At 37.0% G+C, this 20,500-nt stretch overlaps 1 protein-coding gene across 2 annotated transcripts; it reads left to right on the forward strand.

Annotated features, from left to right (window-relative positions):
* Positions 1 to 5,978: 5,978 nt before the first annotated feature.
* On the forward strand, positions 5,979 to 9,650 carry LOC144632596 (5-hydroxytryptamine receptor 4-like). Of its 2 annotated transcripts, none has more exons than XM_078491275.1 (2): positions 5,979 to 6,115; positions 8,144 to 9,650. In XM_078491275.1, the coding sequence occupies exon 2, from the start codon at positions 8,240 to 8,242 to the stop codon at positions 9,200 to 9,202; it is 963 nt and encodes a 320-aa protein (XP_078347401.1). In that variant the 5' UTR covers positions 5,979 to 6,115; positions 8,144 to 8,239; the 3' UTR covers positions 9,203 to 9,650. The 2 variants fall into 2 exon arrangements, with proteins under 2 accessions (XP_078347401.1, XP_078347400.1); XM_078491274.1 differs by having other exon boundaries at positions 6,006 to 6,115; positions 8,133 to 9,650.
* Positions 9,651 to 20,500: the final 10,850 nt, after the last annotated feature.

The following is a 20,500-nucleotide window of genomic DNA, read 5'->3' on the forward strand; positions in this document are numbered from 1 at the left end:
CTACAGAATCAGACCTGTTTCTCTGATTACCTACATTTGTAGTTATATTAAGCAATTATTGGATGAGGCTAAGTATGATATGAAGAATTATGCAGATCGAGGAGGGTGCTATCCGCTGAAGCCGAAGGCTGAGATAATTCTTCAGAGGTCTGCCTAATTCTTCATATCATACGAAAGTCGAATTCAATAATTGTTTTATTATTCATTCAAAATATTTCCAAGAGCTCTAAAAACACAAAATGAATTAAAATGGCTACTAACTTTGACGTAGAATTTTCGCTTACAGTGGCCAATTCCTCCGGTGTCGCTGGTATTTTGATGTTTCTCTCCTGAAGATAAGCTTTAAAAATCAAGTAACTTCCCTTCGAAGCTTTTTTGATGTTTTTGCTATCTTTATCATCTAATATTTTGGCCATTTTTTCGTCACAATGTTGAAATTTAGCGACCATTTTCACCTTCGGCTGAGCTCTATACAAAGCCGTTGTTTCGTGACGTCAATCGTCCAATAATTTTTCTATTATTGGACGATTGACGTCAATCGTCTAATAATTATTACGTCATTTGTCCAATAATAGAAGCGTCTTCCAAATTTGGTCGGTGCTAGCCGGTTAGTTGGAATTAGCTGGGGATTGAAAGCCAATCAGAAACGAAGAAATATTTTGAATGAATAATAATGCTTAATATTAACATACCTAATAACCTAAGATATTTAAGTTGCCTTCTTGCAAATTATCAATACGTGACTATGACTCTGTAATAGAGCCGAAATATTTTTTGTATCAGTTTTCTTGAAATAGACCAAAACTTTTTTGTTTTGCCTTGCCTTCTTAAAAAAACAAAACAGAAAAAAATAGACAAAAATATAGACCAAAACTTAGTTTTTAAAATGATACTTTTTTTTTTGTCTTGCCTTCTTTAGAAAAACAAAAAGGAAAAAGAAAGAAAACAATTTACAACGGACGGGATCACGGACTAGATCCCACGGCCTTCGGCCTGCTCTTGATTAGCAGCTAAATGAGTAAGTTCTGGGTACAAAGTCGTGACAAGTTGACAACTTTTCACTGAAATGTTGAAGCTTCTTTCCCTTTTTTTGGAAGTATTAAACTGAATGAGGTGAACTGAGGTGTGGAAAATTTTCTTTCAACCAAGGTCTATAAATGGTACCAGAGGCCTATTCTGGGACCCAAAGTCGCCGTAACTTTGGGCGACTTAAGGCGACTTTAGGCGATTTTAGCTTATTTTGTCCAAAATTACGGGCGATTTTGAGCGATTTAAGGCGATTTTGGGCGACTTTAGGGACTGGTCAATAAGTATCAGGGGGGGTGGGCCGGAGCAATTGGAAAAGTGGTGGCTCAAAAATTTGTGACCCACCCCTTCCGTCTGGCTCAAAACCGACTAACCCACCCCTGACAGGGGGTTGAAAATTACATGACCCACCCCCTTTGCTAAAAAAAATCAAGGGACCTATCATTTCTTTATCATCTGTTAGGGGTTGGAGATTTTTTATTTGACTTCAGCTTTTTAAGTGAAATTCCCTATATAGACATTTTCCCTGATGAACACTGCTGTTCCATGTACGTCTTTTTCCATTTCTTGACACACCAAAGAAGGATGAATTTATCACTTCTCATACTAGCCTTTTGTAAGTTTTCCACATATTTGTGTGTAAAGTCCATGGGGAAATTTAGACACAAACATATGCAAAAAAACTGAATCAGTATATGATATTAATTCATAATCAATTATATATTGAAGAGTTCATATTTTTATACAGAAATTAATAACATAAATAAAATACAACCACTGTCCATCATTCATATTTGCAAATTGTTTGAGAAATATATCTTATTAACCACGCGCGAGGGCCGTACTGGGCGAATATTAGCCCGAGGTCTTGACAGTACGGTCCCGAGCAAGCTTGGTTAATAAGAGATTTATTACACGACTAGAAACTTTGTGTAGTGGGAATTGCTACCCGGTAGATGTCCTGGAAAACAATGTGCGGCAGAACTTTTACGCTCGCTATTTATTTCTGTGTTTAAGGTCATTTCATTTTCAAAGCAATAAAAACTCCGAAAAAATCTTGCAAAAAAATCTAGCAAAAATCTTGCGCTAAATCGCGAAGGAATTAGCGCGGGATCATCCGGGACAAAACCCGGTCCGATACTTGGAAAATATCGGCCCTCGCGGGACCGGAAATTAAGTAATCTGATTGACTGATTTAGTTATTAGCCCTCGGACCACCTTAGTTGTGTAATAAAAGAGTTTACTGGTATTTAAAGGCCTAAAGCCCAGCGTGAATCTATGCAGGTTGAAGAGAGTCAGGTAAAACTAATGATATGATTACAAGCCATCTAGGGGGGTCAGGGGGTATGCTCCCCCGGGAAAATTTTATATTTGGGCCTTTTGAAATCGCTAGAAATTCATTTAAAACTGCTTACATGGAGAAATTTATCAATTTTATATACTGATGAATACAACTTTTCTTGGAACTATAACAGTTAAAAGTAAGTGAATAAATAAGATGACCCACCCCCTACGTGTAGATCAAAATTACATAACCCACCCCTTTTCGAGGGCTCAAAAACTGATGACCCACCCCCTTTCTGCTCCGGTCCACCCCCCCCCCCCCCCCCTGTACTTATTGACCAGTCCCTTAGGCGACTTTGGGCGACTTTAGGCAATGTTAGGTGACCTTTTAGGCAATTTTAGGTTACCGACCTAAGTACAGTTTTAGTTTTACATAGTTTACTATTAATATATAAACTATATACAACGGATTTACAGCGACTTAGAGCGACTTTAGGTGATTTTAGGCGACTTTAGGCGACTTTAGGCGATTTTGGGCGACTTTGGGCGATTTTGGGTCCCAGAGTAGGCCTTACCAGCGACCTAAGTGCTGGTGTAGAAATACTTCAATGCTCTGTATGCCTCGGAAAACCGAGATTAACACCTGATAGACCATTACGCTCGAAAGCAGACTTTACTTTAGCCTGCGAGCAGGTTCACCTTGGGGCACGCGCGAGAGCGACACAAGAGTGGCGTATCGCTTTGCCGTGTCGCATCACTCGCCAGTCGCGCGTTCCCTAGAGGTATATTCACGCGTGCCCTAAGGTGAGCCTGCTCGCAGCCTTACTTTACTTTACCTTTATCCGGTGAAAACAAGCTACAACGTGGAATTAGTGGACAGCATAGACAGATAAATGAGCTAATAAAAAGCTCATTTCCAGTCCTTCATAAAAGAAAGAAAGGTCTATTCGCAGTGAAAATTTGTGAAAGTGTTTGTTGTAGTTAGTGCTTCAAGGTGTCCCAATCATTGGAACTTGTCACATGTGGCTGACAATCAAAATTTTGGTTTTTGTACTTGTGCGAAAAACTGAAAAAAGGAAGGCAAATTGTTTCTTTTCCTTAACTGTAAACTGAAATATTTTCTGCAAATGCTTAGCGGCCGGAAGAAGAGAACGGGCCGTTTCTGTAATTGTCATTTTTGGGTCAAGTTTTGTTTCTACAATTCATCAAAAAATAAGAACAATAAATTAAATATTTACCCACCGCGCTGCAAACACTAGTGCACCTTAGTTTAAGTTTATAAAGTAATCGAATTTCTCTCATAAATTCACTCTCGCGTTTTCAGTGGCACACGCGCGCGCTTCTATTTTACAGAATCGAACAAGAGGTTTTATGTCAACTTAAATTTTAAACTGAACCTTTTTTCGCAGTTTTTTTCGCTCCGTGATAAAACTTTATTTCTATTTTTCTCTTCATTACCCGGTGTTTACGGAACTTGAGCAGACGAGCAGGATGTTGTTCGGCGGTCAAATATCTTGTATTCTTTTAATCATAGTTTGTCTTGTTAAATTCACGATAAATTGGTGGGGTTGTTTTTCAATAACTTCATAGGAGATATTTCTGTCCCTTTTTGTGATTAACCTTTGTTTCTAACTGCGCTCTGTCGTTCGCCAAATCTTTAATTTTAGTCGTTGGTTGACATGCCAGCTATTGAAGTAAAAAATAGTATTTTAATTTATATCCTGGCGTTTTATTACTGTTCAAGCAAGCAATTTACTCTATCGGGCCGGTCTTGTGCAATAACCTCTTTGCAGCTGGTCGATTTCGCTTCATCATTTTCCTTTTTTACGCTCAAGTATCTTAAGAATATAGAATTTCACAGAGACAAATTAAAAGTAAACGAGACAGCTTTTTCCACTTCAGACACTCCAGTTCTTTCACTTAACTCCGCTTTTTGTTCCTTTTCATTTGTCTCTATTCTTTACCTCGTTCTGTATGTATTATGTAAAATTAACCGTGTGAAAACGTGTTATTGAATTTGAAAAAGATAAGGATTCGCTATCAACATAACAAAAGCAAAATTTCACTGGTTGCCAAAGACCTGCTCTTAGGATCGCCTGTACATATGCAAGATAAATAAAGTCGATTTTCTCAAACTTTGTCAGGATAAAGGCTTTTACTAACTTGTTTCAAAAATGTATCTTTGAGATTGTTTCGATTTTTATTTTTTTCGTCGAGACGACTCTTCGGATTTGGCCGCTCGAAGCGCCAAATTCGGCTCTAAATTACCACTTTTTTCGAAGGCGAGCATAAAAAAATATGATCCGTAGCAGCAAAGGCTGGTACATAGTATTAAAATATCATCTTTCAACAGATATTTAACGCTCTCAGATCCGAATAAAATTTAAATCTGAATTTTTATCAAATTTTCAAAATTATACGCTTCGGCCATGTTGCATCACGCTTAAATTTAGGTTAACTTCGTGAGCCAAAAAGTCAATCTGGTACATAGATTAGGCTGTCAAAACTATTTTTCTGAATAAAGGTATCACTTCATCTTCGATTTTATCCAAACACTAGATTAGGTAAATAAAACGGAAAAAATTGAGAGCGGCTTGAAAATATGATACTTGAGCTAATTACTTGGCGGTTTGACCTTTCATGTTGCGATTGTTATCGCACGCATTGATCTAAAAAAGTTCGAATTTGGGTCTTACCCCCGTCAAATAGTATTTTTAGTCTCCCAAATAGCCGAGAGAATTCATTTATTATATTTTACAGTAAAAAAAGGCCTCAAATGAATATTCTTAGCACGTTTATTTTGAGTTACAAATTCTGCAAATTACGGACGACACACGGCAAGCTATACTTGAACAAGTGCAGTTGCGGCATCCAATCGTGTATGACAACCTTGATATTTGTGCCATGTACAGGGAAAAGCGGCTGAAGCAACTCAGTATTGCAATGCTCAATACAGTGTGCATTTATTTTGACATTTCTACAGAGGGATTTAATTCCAAGCGCAAAGTAGAGTACATTGCTGTTTTAAGTGAGGTTGCCCTCGCTTGTGACTGTTGTAAGTGAATTAATATGTGAAACTGACCTGTCCCCAGGCCCCTGTGTGTAAGGCGAAAAAATCTTTTATTGAACGAAGCATGAAAAATTTCCAGTACTAAAAAAGGTTGTGCTTCTGATGTTAGTGAAAGTAAGAATAATCAGTTACTGCCTTCAAAAGACTAGACAAAGAAATGCGTGTTTGAAATTACAAGAGGACAAACATGCTTCCTTGATTTTAGGATATCTATCATATTGAAGAGAAAAAATGCATTTACGGAGAACGCGCATGTAAAATTCCCAATACCGGCGGTATTTTTCCTACAGTTTGTTAGGTATCTATTTGCCCAAGATGCGAATTAATTTATTGAAGGCAAAGATAACACAATCGTGTCAGGTGGAAAGAAAAAAGGAAAACTAAACTAAGGATGATTATCATTATAAATATTATCCTGTGTCGCACCTTTTTAGAGTAAAGAACTGGGGACAAGAAAAGTAAACCGAAAGCAAAGAGTTTTTTCATTGTTAAAGCAAAATGTCCACTATAACTTGCTTTATAGCCTTTAAATTTAGCCTTTTCTTTTTTTGAGTCGTTTTTCTTTACACATTGTACAAAACCCATCCCCCACTTCCCGGCCCAGTCTTCAAGGGGTGCTTGGGTACCCTGTGTCTGTGGTTAATATGTAACTTGAGAACATTCGCCGACAGTTTATGGATTCGTAGAATGGACGCATTTACGTTACCACTTCTCGTCAAAATAGGCTCGATAAAGGTAGGAAAATGTGTTATTAATTTAGTTTACTATCTATTCTTCGATTTTTACAGTCAAAACACCTGAAGCGTCAAGGTTGGATTATCCAATCAACAATCAACAATCCAATCAACATTCATGTCGCCGTTTAAACATTGCAATATTCAATTCAAGAATGGAATATTGAAACGAATAATAAAATCAAATTTGCAATAATGGAATCATTAATCCAACCTTGACAGGAACGCTTGAGGTGTTTTGACTGTAAGGAAGATTTATCTCGGTGGTGATTTATAAACTGATATTTTCATTGCGTGCATTGTCGGACCTCGCCAAACCGCCAGATGTAATTTGCAGAATTTGTAACTCAAAATAAACGTGCTAAGAATGTTCATGTTGAGGCTTATTTTTACTGTAAAATATAATAAATGATTTCGCTCGGTTATTTGGGAGACTAAAAATACTATTTGACGGGGAATAAGACCCAAAGTCGAACTTTCTAGATCAATCTGTGCGATAAACAATCGCAACATGAAAGGTCAAAATGTCAAGTAATTAGCTCAAGTGTCAAGTTTTCCAGCCGCTCTCGATTTTTTCCGTTTTATTTACCCAGGCTAGTTTTTGGATAAAATCGAAGATGAAGTGATACCTATATTCAGAAAAATAGTTTTGACAGCCTTATCCATGTACCAGATTGACTTTTTGGCTCACGAAGTTGACCTAAATTTAAGCGTGATGCAACATGGCCGAAGCATATAATTTTGAAAATTTGATAAAAATTCAGATTTAAATTTTATTCGGATCTGAGAGCGTTAAATAACTGTTGAAAGATGATATTTTAATACTATGTACCAGCTTTTGCTGCTACGGATTATTTTTTTTATGCTCGCCTTCGAAAAAAGTGGTAATTTAGAGCCGAATTTGGCGCTTCGAGCGGCCAAATCCGAAGAGTCGTCTCGACGAAAAAAATAAAAATCGAAACAATCTCAAAGATACATTTTTGAAACAAGTTAGTAAAAGAGTTTATCCTGACAAAGTATGAGAAAATCGATTTTATTTATCTTGCATATGTACAGGTGATCCTAAGAGCAGGTCCCTCTTAAAAAGAACATTTTATTGTGAGAGGCAAAAGTTTAAGTAATATGCCTTTAAAAATTCAAATAATTATGAGTGTTTGCATAGCTTTTGGGATACGGTAAAAGGTCCATGGATCCACTAACAAAACTTTCCGTGCACTCGTAAATATTTCACTCCTTTTGAGTATAAAAGTACTTTTTTTAAAAGGGCTGAAAGGTGTTCTCGCGTCTGCCGACTAAACGCCATCGAAGTACGTATGGAACATCGCTCCAAAACATCTGAATAACAGCGTTTTAAGATCGAGGGAGCCAGAATGATGCGACATTTAAGTCCAATTATACGAGTCCTGACTCCATCCTTCCCATGCACTCTTTATTATATCGTGCCTTTTGAGTACGAGTATAAGGATACCTTAAGACTATAAAAGTTGTTCTCGCGACTGCCAACTAAACGCAACCGAAATACATATGGCAGTTCGCTCCAAATCAGCGATTAAAGCGGATCGAGGGAGCCGGAAAGATGCAACATTGAAGTCCGATTATGCGAGTCTAAAATTGTTCATATTTTACCAGGCGAATTATTCGCCAAACTGTTAGCGATATCATAGCGCTTTTCATAATTAAAGCCCTCCCTAATGTAAAGCTATATTTAGAACTCAAATAAGCCCTGGTTAATTGTTACACATGGCTGACTAAACAAGATTGACAGGTGTCTGTAATACTATTGGCTTAGCCAGTCATCTTTTAATCGTAACGACATAACCAGTCTACGTCGAATAAACGCAGGTATAACAAGCAGTTTGCAGCCGGATTATTTTAATAAGTGTTTATAACTGAGCTACTGGATGACTTACTTGAGCTCTGCACGGAACACTCATGTTCAACCCAATCGAATCCCGCATTAGTTTGTTGTAATTGAGACGGCAACGGCCTTCTTACGAAACTTCATCTTAATGTTGCAGGATGTTGTTAGGCGCAGAGGACGGTTTTAGACGCTTTTACCCTGAAGAACACAGTCTACCTGAATTAACATCTACTGAATTTGACAAAGATTGGCGTAATTATTGACATGGCATCTCTGAACCGCTTTAGCAATGCTTCTTCTACAACGGACAATGAATATACCTGTGACAAGGCACAAGAAATAACGTTTTTGGTGTCTTATGCAGTTGTTGGTGTCTTGATGTTTTTTGGCAATTGCTTCGTTTGCGTGGTTTTCCTAGCCTCCAAGAAACTGCGGCGCAACTTTATGAATATTTTTCTCTTGAGCTTGTCAATTTCTGACATGTTAATGGCGGTACTTATCGTCCCTTTTTACACCGTGCACTGTTTTCGAGACTGCACGCATTTTCTAACCCCGTACTGCTGGCTTGTGAGAAAAGCGCGGGACTTTGTGTTGACCGCTACGACGCTAAACGTTTGCGCCATAACGTACGATCGTTACGTCGCCATCCTGCGCCCGCTACAATATGGCGCGCGGATGACGCGGCTTAGGGTTGGAGCCATCTTAGCAGCCGTATGGGTCATTCCAGTCGTGGTAGCCGCGACGCGAAACTTGTGGTACCATTCAGCGGAAGACGAGGAGCGCCGGCATCTTACGGTGAAGCTGTACGATATAGCCGTGATGATTGTACCGGTTATTCTCTTCCAGACCATAATGTTAGCGGTTAACATTCAGATTATCCGCAAAATACACCAACACAAACACAAAAAAGCCGCCGAGATGTCTGATGTCAACTCGTCACAGAGCCAGCTGAATCGAGATCTCAAAGAAATTTCTCGACTTCGTAAAGGAACCACATCGTGTGTTGTGGTCGTTTTGACATTTGTTATATGTTGGCTGCCAAAAACTGTGCATAATTTCAGCTATGTGGTCGATCCTCCAGATCCTATCTTATCGAGTCCGTTGTTCTTTCGAATCTGTTTTCTTTTCTTATTTATACAATCTTCTTTTAACCCATTTATTTACACGGTCTATAGGTCTCAATTTAGAAAAGCCGCTCGAAGTATTATTGCGAAGTTGTGTGGTTAAGCCGAATAGATCCAACTTCATTCGATGTATTTGACAATAGGTTGTGTTTCCCGCCCTTTCTCAAGCTTTGTACATATAATACTAAGAATTTTGCCACGAGCAAACGTTTTTACAACGAGGTTTGTTTCTACCGATAGCAGACACAACCGGCTAAGCCAATGCAGAGCGCGACCGGCCTCTTGGCTAACAAGTGCACAGCTAAAAATATTCCTTATTTAATGATTTCTTAGCTAGTGTATATCCATTTAATTTAAAAGAACTGTGTTCTATGTTGCTAAATTTTAATTTTAACTACCGCAGTGAGTGTTTTAACAGAAACGAGTCATATAGGTATTATTAAAAACAACGAACGAAGCAAAATTATCTTGCTTCGTTTGTAAATCAAATAAACAGAATGCAAAATTACTGAGTTAATTATCGTGTGGTTTGTGTTATCTTTTGTTCGTTGCTCGGTGCTGTACATGATTTCGTGTTAAAGTAATACAGTAGTGCAATGGTCAATAAATAGCCAAATGAGAACAGTAGCTTGAAGACAAATAAAAATCCGAAATGCTGTGAGCACTTTTAAATTAGGTCAGTACAGTGACCTTTATGAGGTGTCTGCCTGAAGCGTTTTTCACATTTCTTTTATTGAAATATGAGACTTTCCGTTTGTGGCTACATTTGTAATTTGTTTTACAAACACTTCGTCCCCCCCCCCCCAAAAGGAAATAATTGATTATTTCATCCAAGCAGAAATGTTAAAGCAAAAGAAGTTTTCACAAAGGTGTTCCTTCAATCTGGTTGCCATGGCGGTCTAGTTCCCCTATTGCGATAAAGATCATTTTTTGTTCCCGTTTGATTTTTTCGATTGACGTAAAATCGTTAAATATCTCGAATGTATATGTAAATTGTCTACAATGTTTAAATACTGCAGGCTAACTGTCAGTTTCGCAGTCATGATAGGGGAATTAAGGCTACCTAATTAATTTAGCCCTTCGCAGGTGATTTTTTTATTGGCCGCGAAGCTCGTTGCAGCGTAATGCACACGAGAGATCAAAGTTTGGCTCACTTGATAATATCCTGAATTTGAACCATCTTCCCTGGCCGCGCTTACTCCCAAGAAAGACGACTTCTCTTTCTGGAGTTAGCGACCAGAGAAGGTTGAAATGTATCCTTGACAACCTCTTTCCTCGGTAAAATTTAATCATACATGTGAGGCAACCCCGCACCTTAAAGGAGTCAAAACCGGTTTCCATGACAAATTTTTCACTTGAAAAACTTTAAATCTTGTTGCTTCTTTGAAACAAACTTCCATTGAATGAACAGGCTAATTTTCTTGTGTGTGTTGCGGAACGAGGGAAGTCTTTCCTCATCACGTCACCGTGTAAGAAAACTGCCATGTGACTGTCAGTTTGAACAATACAAAGAAAATGCTTGTGAAAGCGTACGTGTGTACAGTTTTCAACTGGCAAGTACCTTGTGTACACAATTATTACTTTTAACTGGCATAAGCATGAAAAACTCGTCAAGTACCCAGAAATGCTCGTCCTTGCGTGTACAGCTTTTAACCCGACAAGGAGACTTACCAACCAAAAAATTAAAACGCGCCTCGTGTTTTTTGAGTACACGAGCAACTGAAATAAAACCAAGAGATATTCAAACTTTCATTGCCCTACAAGGCTTGACAACCCTAAATGATATATTCAGAAACGAAAGCCTATTGTCGTGCATTATATAAAAAACAGTTTACCAACGAAATTACGTGCTTTTAACGCCTTAGCTATTCGTCAATTTACTGTACACTGAAAAGCTTATACACTGGCGTTCAGATTAAGTTGCCATCTTGAATTTGATTGCCGGAGAAGACCCTGAGACCAAGGCTGCTTTTGGTTTCAGGAGTCTGGGAACCTGTCTTGCCGACGTGGCGACTTGGCGACGTCTTGGCGAGTTTGGGATGACGAGGATCGTGTGATGCACGCGCTTGGGTTGTTAAGTGGTGGTAGAGGCTAACATTTGGGCTGTGCATGGTTTCACAACCAAATATTATAGAGCTAACACTCATACGTGGATGCAGAAACCCGGCGCAAGGTTAGGTGCAAGGTTAGGAGTTTTCAGTCGACCTTGGAATGAATAAATGTCTCCTCAGGCGCTACAAATGTTTGGTAGTTGGTAATGAAAATAGCCAAGTCTTCGTGCTTGCAATTAAAGGAGGCCTGCATGGCTTTTTTTTTTTTCATTTCAAAAACCAAACTATCTAGAATTTTTGTTTTTCAAAATTTAACTGCAAGTTCCCACGCCAAAATTCGGACGCAGAGTACAAGTTCTCGACCTTGTACTCGGGCACTTAATCAATCAATCAATCTTTATTTCGCTCTACAATTAAGCCTAATTACATGTCGTTGATACATTTATTATTATTAAATATGATGGAGTAGAGCAGGAACTCTCGACAAACCCTTGTGGGCTTAACAAGGAGAGCCCTCTTATATGTTTAAGGGTATAAAACAATTAATATATAATCAACATGTAAACGGCTTGTACAACTATTATACTTATATACCTACAAAGGCTATATAGATAAATTAAGGTAGTAAATCAAGATAATATTTTCTAATTTTTTTCTTAAAAATAACAAATGATTTAGCGTTTTTGATTAATATAGGAAGGTTGTTCCAAATTTCACACCCTTTAAATTTAATAGAATATTTCTTATAGTTTGTACGTGCCTGTTCTTTGTGGATTTTTGAAGATGATCTTGTATTATGGCTATGGAAATGATTATTTGGCTTGAAAAAATGGCTGAATGTTGCTGGAAGTGCTTGCGTAAAATATTTAAAAACAAATAAAGCTATGGCTTCATTGTTCAAATCATCAATTGGTAAAATAGATAGATTTTTAAAGAGTGGACGAGTATGATCTCTAAAATCTGAAAATGAAATAATTCGGATAATCTTTTTTTGTAATTTTCTTATTGATTCTAATCTCGAGGGGTATGTATTTCCCCATATTATATTACCATAATTAAGATAAGGATAGATTAACGAGTAGTAAAGAGTTCTCAGCGTATGGGAAGGAAGGAAGTGCCTTGCTTTATACAAAATACCGATTGTTTTAGCTATTTTGGTTACAATATGGTTGATATGTACTTTCCATGTTAAGTTAGAATCAATATATATTCCTAAAAATTTGGTTGATTCTACATGTTTTATTTCAGTCTCATCTATTTTGACTGTTATGTTTTCCGCTTTTTTCCTTCTAGTTTTAAAAATAATAACGTGGGTTTTCTTTATATTTAATGAGAGCTTATTTGCTTGTAGCCATAGGTTAACTTTTTTTAATTCATTGTTAAGAGTTTCCATTATAACTTTGATATCTTTATGTTGGTAAAATATGTTGGTATCATCGGCAAAGAGGATAAATGATAATTTTTCAGAACTTTTAAAAATATCATTTACATACAACAGAAATAAAAGTGGGCCCAAAACTGACCCTTGAGGTACACCACATTTGATCATTTGTTTCTCAGATTGACTATTCTTAAATTTGACGATTTGATATCTGTTTAATAGGTAGTCTTTAAACCACTCAAGTGCAATTCCTCTTATCCCATAATGTTCTAATTTTGAGATTATAATTGAGTGATCAACAGTATCAAAAGCTTTTGATAAGTCTAAGAAAATCCCTGCTGTTAATTTGCCTTCATCTATTGCATCGGTTAATTTGTTTGTTAGTTCAATTATGGCCATCTCTGTTGAGCGTTTTTTCCTAAATCCATATTGTTTATCATAAAAAATGTTGTGTCTTTCTATGTAGTCCATCAATCTTTTATACATTATTTTTTCTAGTATTTTTGAGAAACATGGTAAGACAGCCACAGGTCTGTAGTTTGAAAACAGAGACTTATCTTCATTTTTAAATACTGGTGTAATTAGAGAAATTTTTAGGTCATCCGGAAAGATACCAGTTGTAAACGATTTATTAAAAATACTTGTTAGAAGCTGCTTGATATAGGGTGCTATTTCTCGTATAACTTTTGGATTGAATGAATCATAGCCAACTGATTTACTTGGATTTAAGCCCAGCAATTCTTTTTCTACTTCTTCCTCTGTAACAGGATCGATGAAGAAACTTTCATGATAGTTAGTTTTGCTCATAAAAGCTTTGAATGATGGATTTACGGTTGGTATTTTACTAGCAAGATTTGGTCCTACATTTGTAAAATATTCATTAAATTTATTTGCTATTTCAACTGGATCTGTTATTTCTTCATTATTATGATTGAAAGCATCAGGCAAGATGCTTGCTGACTTTTTTTTGTTTATTACCTCGTTAATAAGAGCCCATGTTTGACGTGTGTTGGTCTTTACTGCCTCAAATTTTGTTTTGTAATACCTTTTCTTGGCTATTCTAAGTAGGTGATTCAGTTTATTTCTATATCGTCTAAACTTAAATTTGTTTTCCGCTGTTGGAATTTTGATTGATTTTTTGTACAATTTGTCTTTTGTTTTTAGAGATTTGAGTAATCCCTTTGTTAGCCAGGGTTTAGTTTTCAGTTTGTTCTCTTTTATTGTAGAAAGTTTTAGCGGAAAGGCCTTTTCATAATATTCATTTAATTTTTGGTGGAAAAATGAATATGATTCATTGGGATCATGTAACACGTCAATTTCCTCCCAGCTTTCTTGGCTAAGATCGTCTATCATCAAAGTTATGTTTTCAGGTGTGATTTGCCTTTTTTTAACTTTTTCAAACTTTTGATTCAATTTTCTATCTCGTTTTATGGTAAAGATGGGTAAATGATCTGAAAGATCAGTGTAAAGAATTCCACTTAAGTCGTCTTCACTTAGCCTGTTTGCTAAGATATTGTCTATTAAAGTCGCACTTTTGCAGGTTATTCTTGTTGGTTTTGTTATTTGTGGATAAAAGAACGAGGAGATGAATTGATTAAGAATATTCTGAATTGTTGCATTTTGGTTAACTTTTAGTAAATCTATATTTAGGTCACCCATTAGATAACATTCTTTCCTTTCCTTATTAATCTTATAAAGTAATTCTTTAACGAATTCTTCAAATTCTGTTAAATTACTATCCGGGGGACGATATAATACACCTATTATAATAGGAACTGTTTTGTTACTTGTTTTAAATTCAATAAATAGAGTTTCTACCACATCCTCCTTGGCTGTTGAAAGATCTTCTCTAACTTTAAATTGAATATGGTCTTTAATATACATCCCCACGCCTCCCCCAAGTTTGTTTTTACGGTTAACGTTTAAAAATTTATATCCAGGAATGTCGTATAGATTAGCGCTATTATCTGTTATCCATGTTTCTGATATACCAATTATGGAGAAGTTTAATTTAAGTAAATGTAAATATGTGTAGAAATTATCAAATTTGTTTTTAATGCTTCTAACATTTAGATGGAGAAGGGTCAATTCATTTTGTATCTGTTTTTCTTTTAAGAGATTATTGAAAGATTCTTCAGTGTAATAATGGCATCTGTCATTACTTGAGGTTTGTCTAGTTAGATAATTATTGTCTGGATCGATATCATCATCGTTGCAGTTGTCGCTAAGAATGAAAGGATTGGATTTTAAATCGTTTACTTTTGTCAGTAACGTCAGGTCATTAATTATAAGGTTGCCATTAGTATTAACTTCCTCATAGAAATCAGGATCTTGCAGGTTATTAAGAGGTAATGAAAGACATTTAGCGCAATACCATGTCTCATCTGCCTGTTCACTGCAGGGATTCTCGTTGCTTGAGTTATTTACGCAATTTAAATGAAATGACTGATGGCAGATGCTACAAGATATTTCGTTGGCGTACGTTTCGTCTACATTAATTCCCTTTAAACAAATCTGACAAATCATATAACTTCTTTAAATTTTCAATAATCATTAAATTCATTAATCATGAATGTTTTGTAAGTCCATCCAACCTTTCAGTTCCCGGATCCTCGAGTCATTTCTCAGCTTGAATTTAATCTTCCCATTACTAAACCAAGATGATTCTACGGACCTCTTTTCCTTTAGATTCTTTAATCTTTTCGCTATATCATGCGCCATATCTTCCTGGATGACCAGCTTCTTTCCTTTTAGTTCCCTTCGCTTGTGAAGAAGACGCATTTTCGTCTTGTTTGAAAGGAACTTCACAATAATTGGTCTCGGTTTGATTGACCTTTGACCACTCGCGATGCTCGCCCGCTCACTCTCTGCTGTTGGTTTGCCAACTCTATGAATGATCTCGATATCATCGGCTTTAATATCCTCTTGGAGGTGCTCCTTGGCAAAACTGACTAGAGTGATACTTAATGATACTTGGGTACTTTGGTTTTCTGTGTGTGAACTGGACGCTATTTTTTGCTGGTGCCCAGGTTCCAGTGCTCGGGCACTAAGTGTGAACACAGTCTTAGATAACTTTCTTACCTCACCCATAAAACGAAATGAAAAACTCATCACTTAATAACACTTTATTGAGCTTCGCGGAAGTAATACTTTTAAATTTAGCCATTAGGTGATGTTTTTCTAGAAATGCGCGCAAATAACATTCATTTATTTTTTTCTCAGCGCGTGAGCGGGCAAGATGAACCGAATCCTGCAATCTGATTGGTTCCGGGAGCGGGCGGAATTTTCCGATCTTGACCGCGGTCAACGGAACGGGATGCAGTTCCGTATGGCGTACGATCCCCGCCAAAATTCATTGTTTGGATTTTAACTTCATCATTTAAATTTTCAACTTCAACAATTGAATTTTACATCTCAATTAAAATTTTTTTACACCCTTCTTTCAGATTTCACATTATTGGAGATGTGTTGTACACGTATCTTTCCGTTTTCTAACTCAATGTTTGCACTTGACCTTGCTCGCTGTACATTTTTAACAAACGTAAAAACATAGGCACGCTAAGCGTGCAGGAGTTATTTTTTCAATTTATGGGGTGGCTTGGGGTGAAACTGGGTGATTGTCCTGTTGGGATGGTTTATGCCATGAGCTATTTGTGTATGGCGGCCCACGAAGTCACTTTTTGCACAAAATTTGCTTGCAAACAAAATAACTTTTACGTGCATTTTGATACATCAGAACTGTTTTATTCAATACGTAAATTGTCATCATTTAATTGAAAAACAAAAACTAATTCAATTATCAAAATGTCACAAAATGGCACGTTCTTATCCTGTTTAAGCGGTTATTTTGTTGCTAGCTTTGTTGCAACCGTTACGTGTTACTTTTGTTTGTTACGGAATACTTTTGGCTTTTTGCCAAACACTGAAACATGATATTGTTGTTTTTCTCACTTTTGTAACATGAGACCTCTGTTTTTTAAAAACGAACGTAACACGATACCCTTGTTTTTCTCGAAAAAGCCACGATTCCATATAGCATTGAACGAAAAGTACTATAATAAACGAAGTAATAAACGCATCAAATCAAAAACCACTTTCTTCGGGAAAGTTCTTTAAAGCGCAATACACCTGGAGTATTTGTTTTCTGTCAGAACTGTTCGACAAAGATTTTCGTTCATTCACAACCTAAATTCTATTCAACAAACAAGAACTAATTGAGTTATCGAATTGTCACGGAATGGCACGCTCGTATTCTGTTTTTGCTCTCGATCGTAGTTGCTTTTAACAGCAAAGTTAATACTTGTACCGGTTCATTAAATGTTTGAACGAGATGTTTTACAGTTGATTTCAGTTTACTTTGGCCGCCCGCTTTGCGAAGTTTGTTGGGAAATTGGAAACTTTGTTATGAAGTTGCCAATTACGTTGCGAGTTTGCGAATCAAATTGCGAACTTCGATAAGTTCCCAACTTCGGCCCGACTGAACTTTCGAAGTTTTGGTTGTTGAGGAGAAACAAGACATGTTGCTCGAAAGTCATGGCGATTTCTGAACTCGAAGATTTTAGAGCTTGTCAAGGAAAGTTGAAGTAGCATGAAGTGCAAGACAACGTTTCGCATCAGCGATCACGCAAGTGATTTGGCGATAAATAAATCTTATGCAGGTAGAAATTTGGTCAAATTTTAACCTTTTTGTATGAAAACACATATTTAACGATTTCTGTGAGGCATAATCTTCACTGTCTTCAATTTCAAGTCTTCTGCGTTTGTAAACCGGATGAAACTGGATGGTTTATTGATTTTAATCGAAGCCGACGCGACGCCGACAGACTAATTTGTTCGAGACAACGTGTTTACGGCTCGCTGAACATAAAAGTTTTTTATTTTTATGACATTTGTTTCCAACAGTTTAGCGTAGAAAGCTCTTTTTGATAACATAATTATAGAAGGTTTTATTAATTTCGGGCCGAAGTTGGGAACTTTGTATCGAAGCTCACAATTTGATTCAAAAACTCGCAACCTATTTGGCAACTTCAAAACAAACTTTCCAATTTCCCAACGAACTTCACAAAGCGGACGGCAAAAGTAATGACCACATTATTCTTCAAATCTGCTTTGTGCAAATGGAAAGCTAGCCTCTCCAAACGTACGCTCGAATAAGACGAATAACAAGTTATTGTTGGGCCTTTTGCTCACGGCGTGTGCGTTGTAAGCAGGCGGGCGTTACGAAAAACGTTTTTAATCCAGGGTTAAATCACAACTCACCGATTCCGCCTCCTTCTAATCTAAAAACTTAGAACGAAATTGCTGACTACGTCAGATTGCTTCCCCTTTATAAACTGCAATTTTATTGGTTCTGATAGTACCTGAAATCTGATTGGTGTGACAAACACACATACTTCACTGACCCACCGACTGATTACAAGGACACGACGACTAAAGAGCTATTTTTGAAAAAATAACTCAAAAATTTCAACTCGACTTTTTAATTTTTGTTTACGCTTCAGTGATCATTGGTCTAGACAATAAGCCTTTGTAGGGGAGGGAGGGGAGGGGATAGACCTCCTCCCCAGGCTCTTTCGGTTAGATTCCTGCCAGGACGGTGATAAAAGTGGAATGTTGCTTCGATTGGAGCATTTAAATCGTACTCTTATAAATTGTGGGGAATTGCCTGATTCCTGATCAGGATATCAGGTGAGCTATTAGGTTCTTGGTCTTGTCACAGTTTTCACTAGTTTGACAGAAAAAAAATTGTTTTTTTTTGTGATATTTGTAGCCTCCAAAGACTTTAAATACTCTGTTCCAGCAGGTTTACCTTTGACATCTTTAACATAAAGACTACATCACAATTTATTTCTTTGTTATGGTATGAAAGCGTAATAAATGATGATCAAATTAGTCCTTTTTTATGAATAGAGTGCACTAACAACTACAACATCTTGCACCATGGATGTTTATCACATATACATGTACCTTATAGTAATTTTTCTGGATTCAATTGTTTCCGATGAGTTTTTCTACTACATTTTAATTTACACTTTGATGTCCACCATGCTGGTCTTGCAAAGGTACGACAGCGACGGATATAAAATGGCCGCTGCAAAAACATATTCAACAAACTACAGACGCCACAAGTCGCTAGTTGGGGAACAAACAAATTAAACAACTGAGGAGCGGAAACGTAGACTAACGGAATCAACCTAGTGAAAACTGTGACAAGACCAAGAACCTAATAGCTCACCTAAAATCATGATTCCAGACATAGGTATCCTCCTTTCCACCGTCCATTTTTAAAATTTCCAATAGCTCACTGATTTTAGGTACTGTAAACCCATTATCTACTAGGAATATCAGTTGATCCTCTGATACATTAAAAGGAGGGCGACCTTTGCGCCCAGTGAATGAACGGTCTGTCCTGTATGTTGGAACGCTCGATTGCTGTGCACTCGATAAACATGCTATGGCGGATCCTATACCAGCCACGATGGAATCAGGCAATTCCCAGAATTTATAGGAGTACGATTTAAATGCTCCAATCGAAGCAACATTCTACTATAATCACCGTCTTGGCAGGAATCTAACCGAACGAGCCTGGGGAGGAGGTCTATCCCCTCCCCTCCCTCCCCGAGAAAGACTTATTGTCTCGACCAATGATCACTGAAGCGTAAACAAAAAATTAAAAAGTCGAGTTGAAATTTTTTTTACGTGAGTTAAAAATGTACAGTGAGCAAGGTCAAATACAAACGTTGAGTTAGAAAAAGATAAGTGTACAACCGATAAGCGTGCAACACATCTCCAACAATGTGAAAGAAGGGTGTAAAATTTTGAATTGTGATGTAAAATTTAATTGTTGAAGTTGAAAATTTAAATGATGAAGTTAAAATCCAAACAATGAATTTTGGCGAGGATCGTACGCCATAGTTCCGCGCGAAATCGAAATCAGTTTGAAGTGAGACGAACAAACACATGAAAGTTTTGCTCTCCAAAATCGAAATAACTGTTCACCAACCGTTGTAAATTTGAAAGGACTAGAAAAGCAGTGGAATTAAAGGCCTCAAAGTTCTTCAAAAGGCGAGTATTTATTTATTTCTCAGCAAAATTGAGTTATAGTTTGCCGTTCGTAGTTTGCCCGTGTTGTTTGTGCATTTTGCAATGATTTTCACGCCATTGCGGTAAACTTCACCGCGCGGTTTTTAGACTCTATCTATGAGTTTAATTGCCATGTTTATCTGTCAAGTTTTGCTAAAACAGAAACTATTTGTCATCATTCAAGGAAATGAGATTCTTTGATTAAAAATGGACAATTTAATTATCACAATATTGTGCCGTACGTAGACACTACGCATTTCATTCAGCTTGGCACTGTTTATCAGAATAAAATTCTGCTGGGAAAAGTGCAGGGATTATTAATTTGTTAAATACAAGTGTGAATAGCTTAAAATACTGTTTTCGAGTCAAAGAGTATTTTTGAGTCAGAGAAATAGGCTTAACACCCTGCGAGCAAAGATTATTTCAAGTCGTTTCAAAACATTTATCGAGAATTGTTCGGGAAGCCGACTGAAATCGATTTAAATGTGTTAAGTTTTGCGGTATATTCGTTCAATATTTATGACTTCATTTGCTTTCCTTGATTCTCTGCAGTGTAAATTAAATATGCTGAACCTTTTTTTAGTACGGTTCATTTTAAGTGAAGCTATTTTATTCCGAATTAAATAGCAAACAGTATTCTTCACTCTTGCTCGTCGATCGAGTCGGACTCAAATCAAATCAAATCAAATCCGCGCGTATACAAACAAAGATTTTGCGACACATTTTTCCTTGGTTAGTTTTCCAAATAAATTAAAGTAGAAAAAGATAAAAACGTTATTTGCCGGCCTAGGTCGGTCCGTATTGGGAAAAACTGTACCCTCGGTCTTGAGTCTTAGACTGTTCAAGGGCCCCGAGGGTCGTGAAATATATGTTATTTGCCGGCCGG

Source organism: Oculina patagonica, chromosome 12 (genome assembly GCF_052425735.1).
Source record: "Oculina patagonica isolate OP01 chromosome 12, crgOcupat, whole genome shotgun sequence".
In the NCBI taxonomy this organism is placed as follows: domain Eukaryota; kingdom Metazoa; phylum Cnidaria; class Anthozoa; order Scleractinia; family Oculinidae; genus Oculina; species Oculina patagonica.

Excerpts from the sequence above, each read along its gene's own strand:
- LOC144632596 (XM_078491275.1), top strand. The coding sequence starts at position 8,240 with ATGGCATCTCTGAACCGCTTTAGCAATGCTTCTTCTACAACGGACAAT.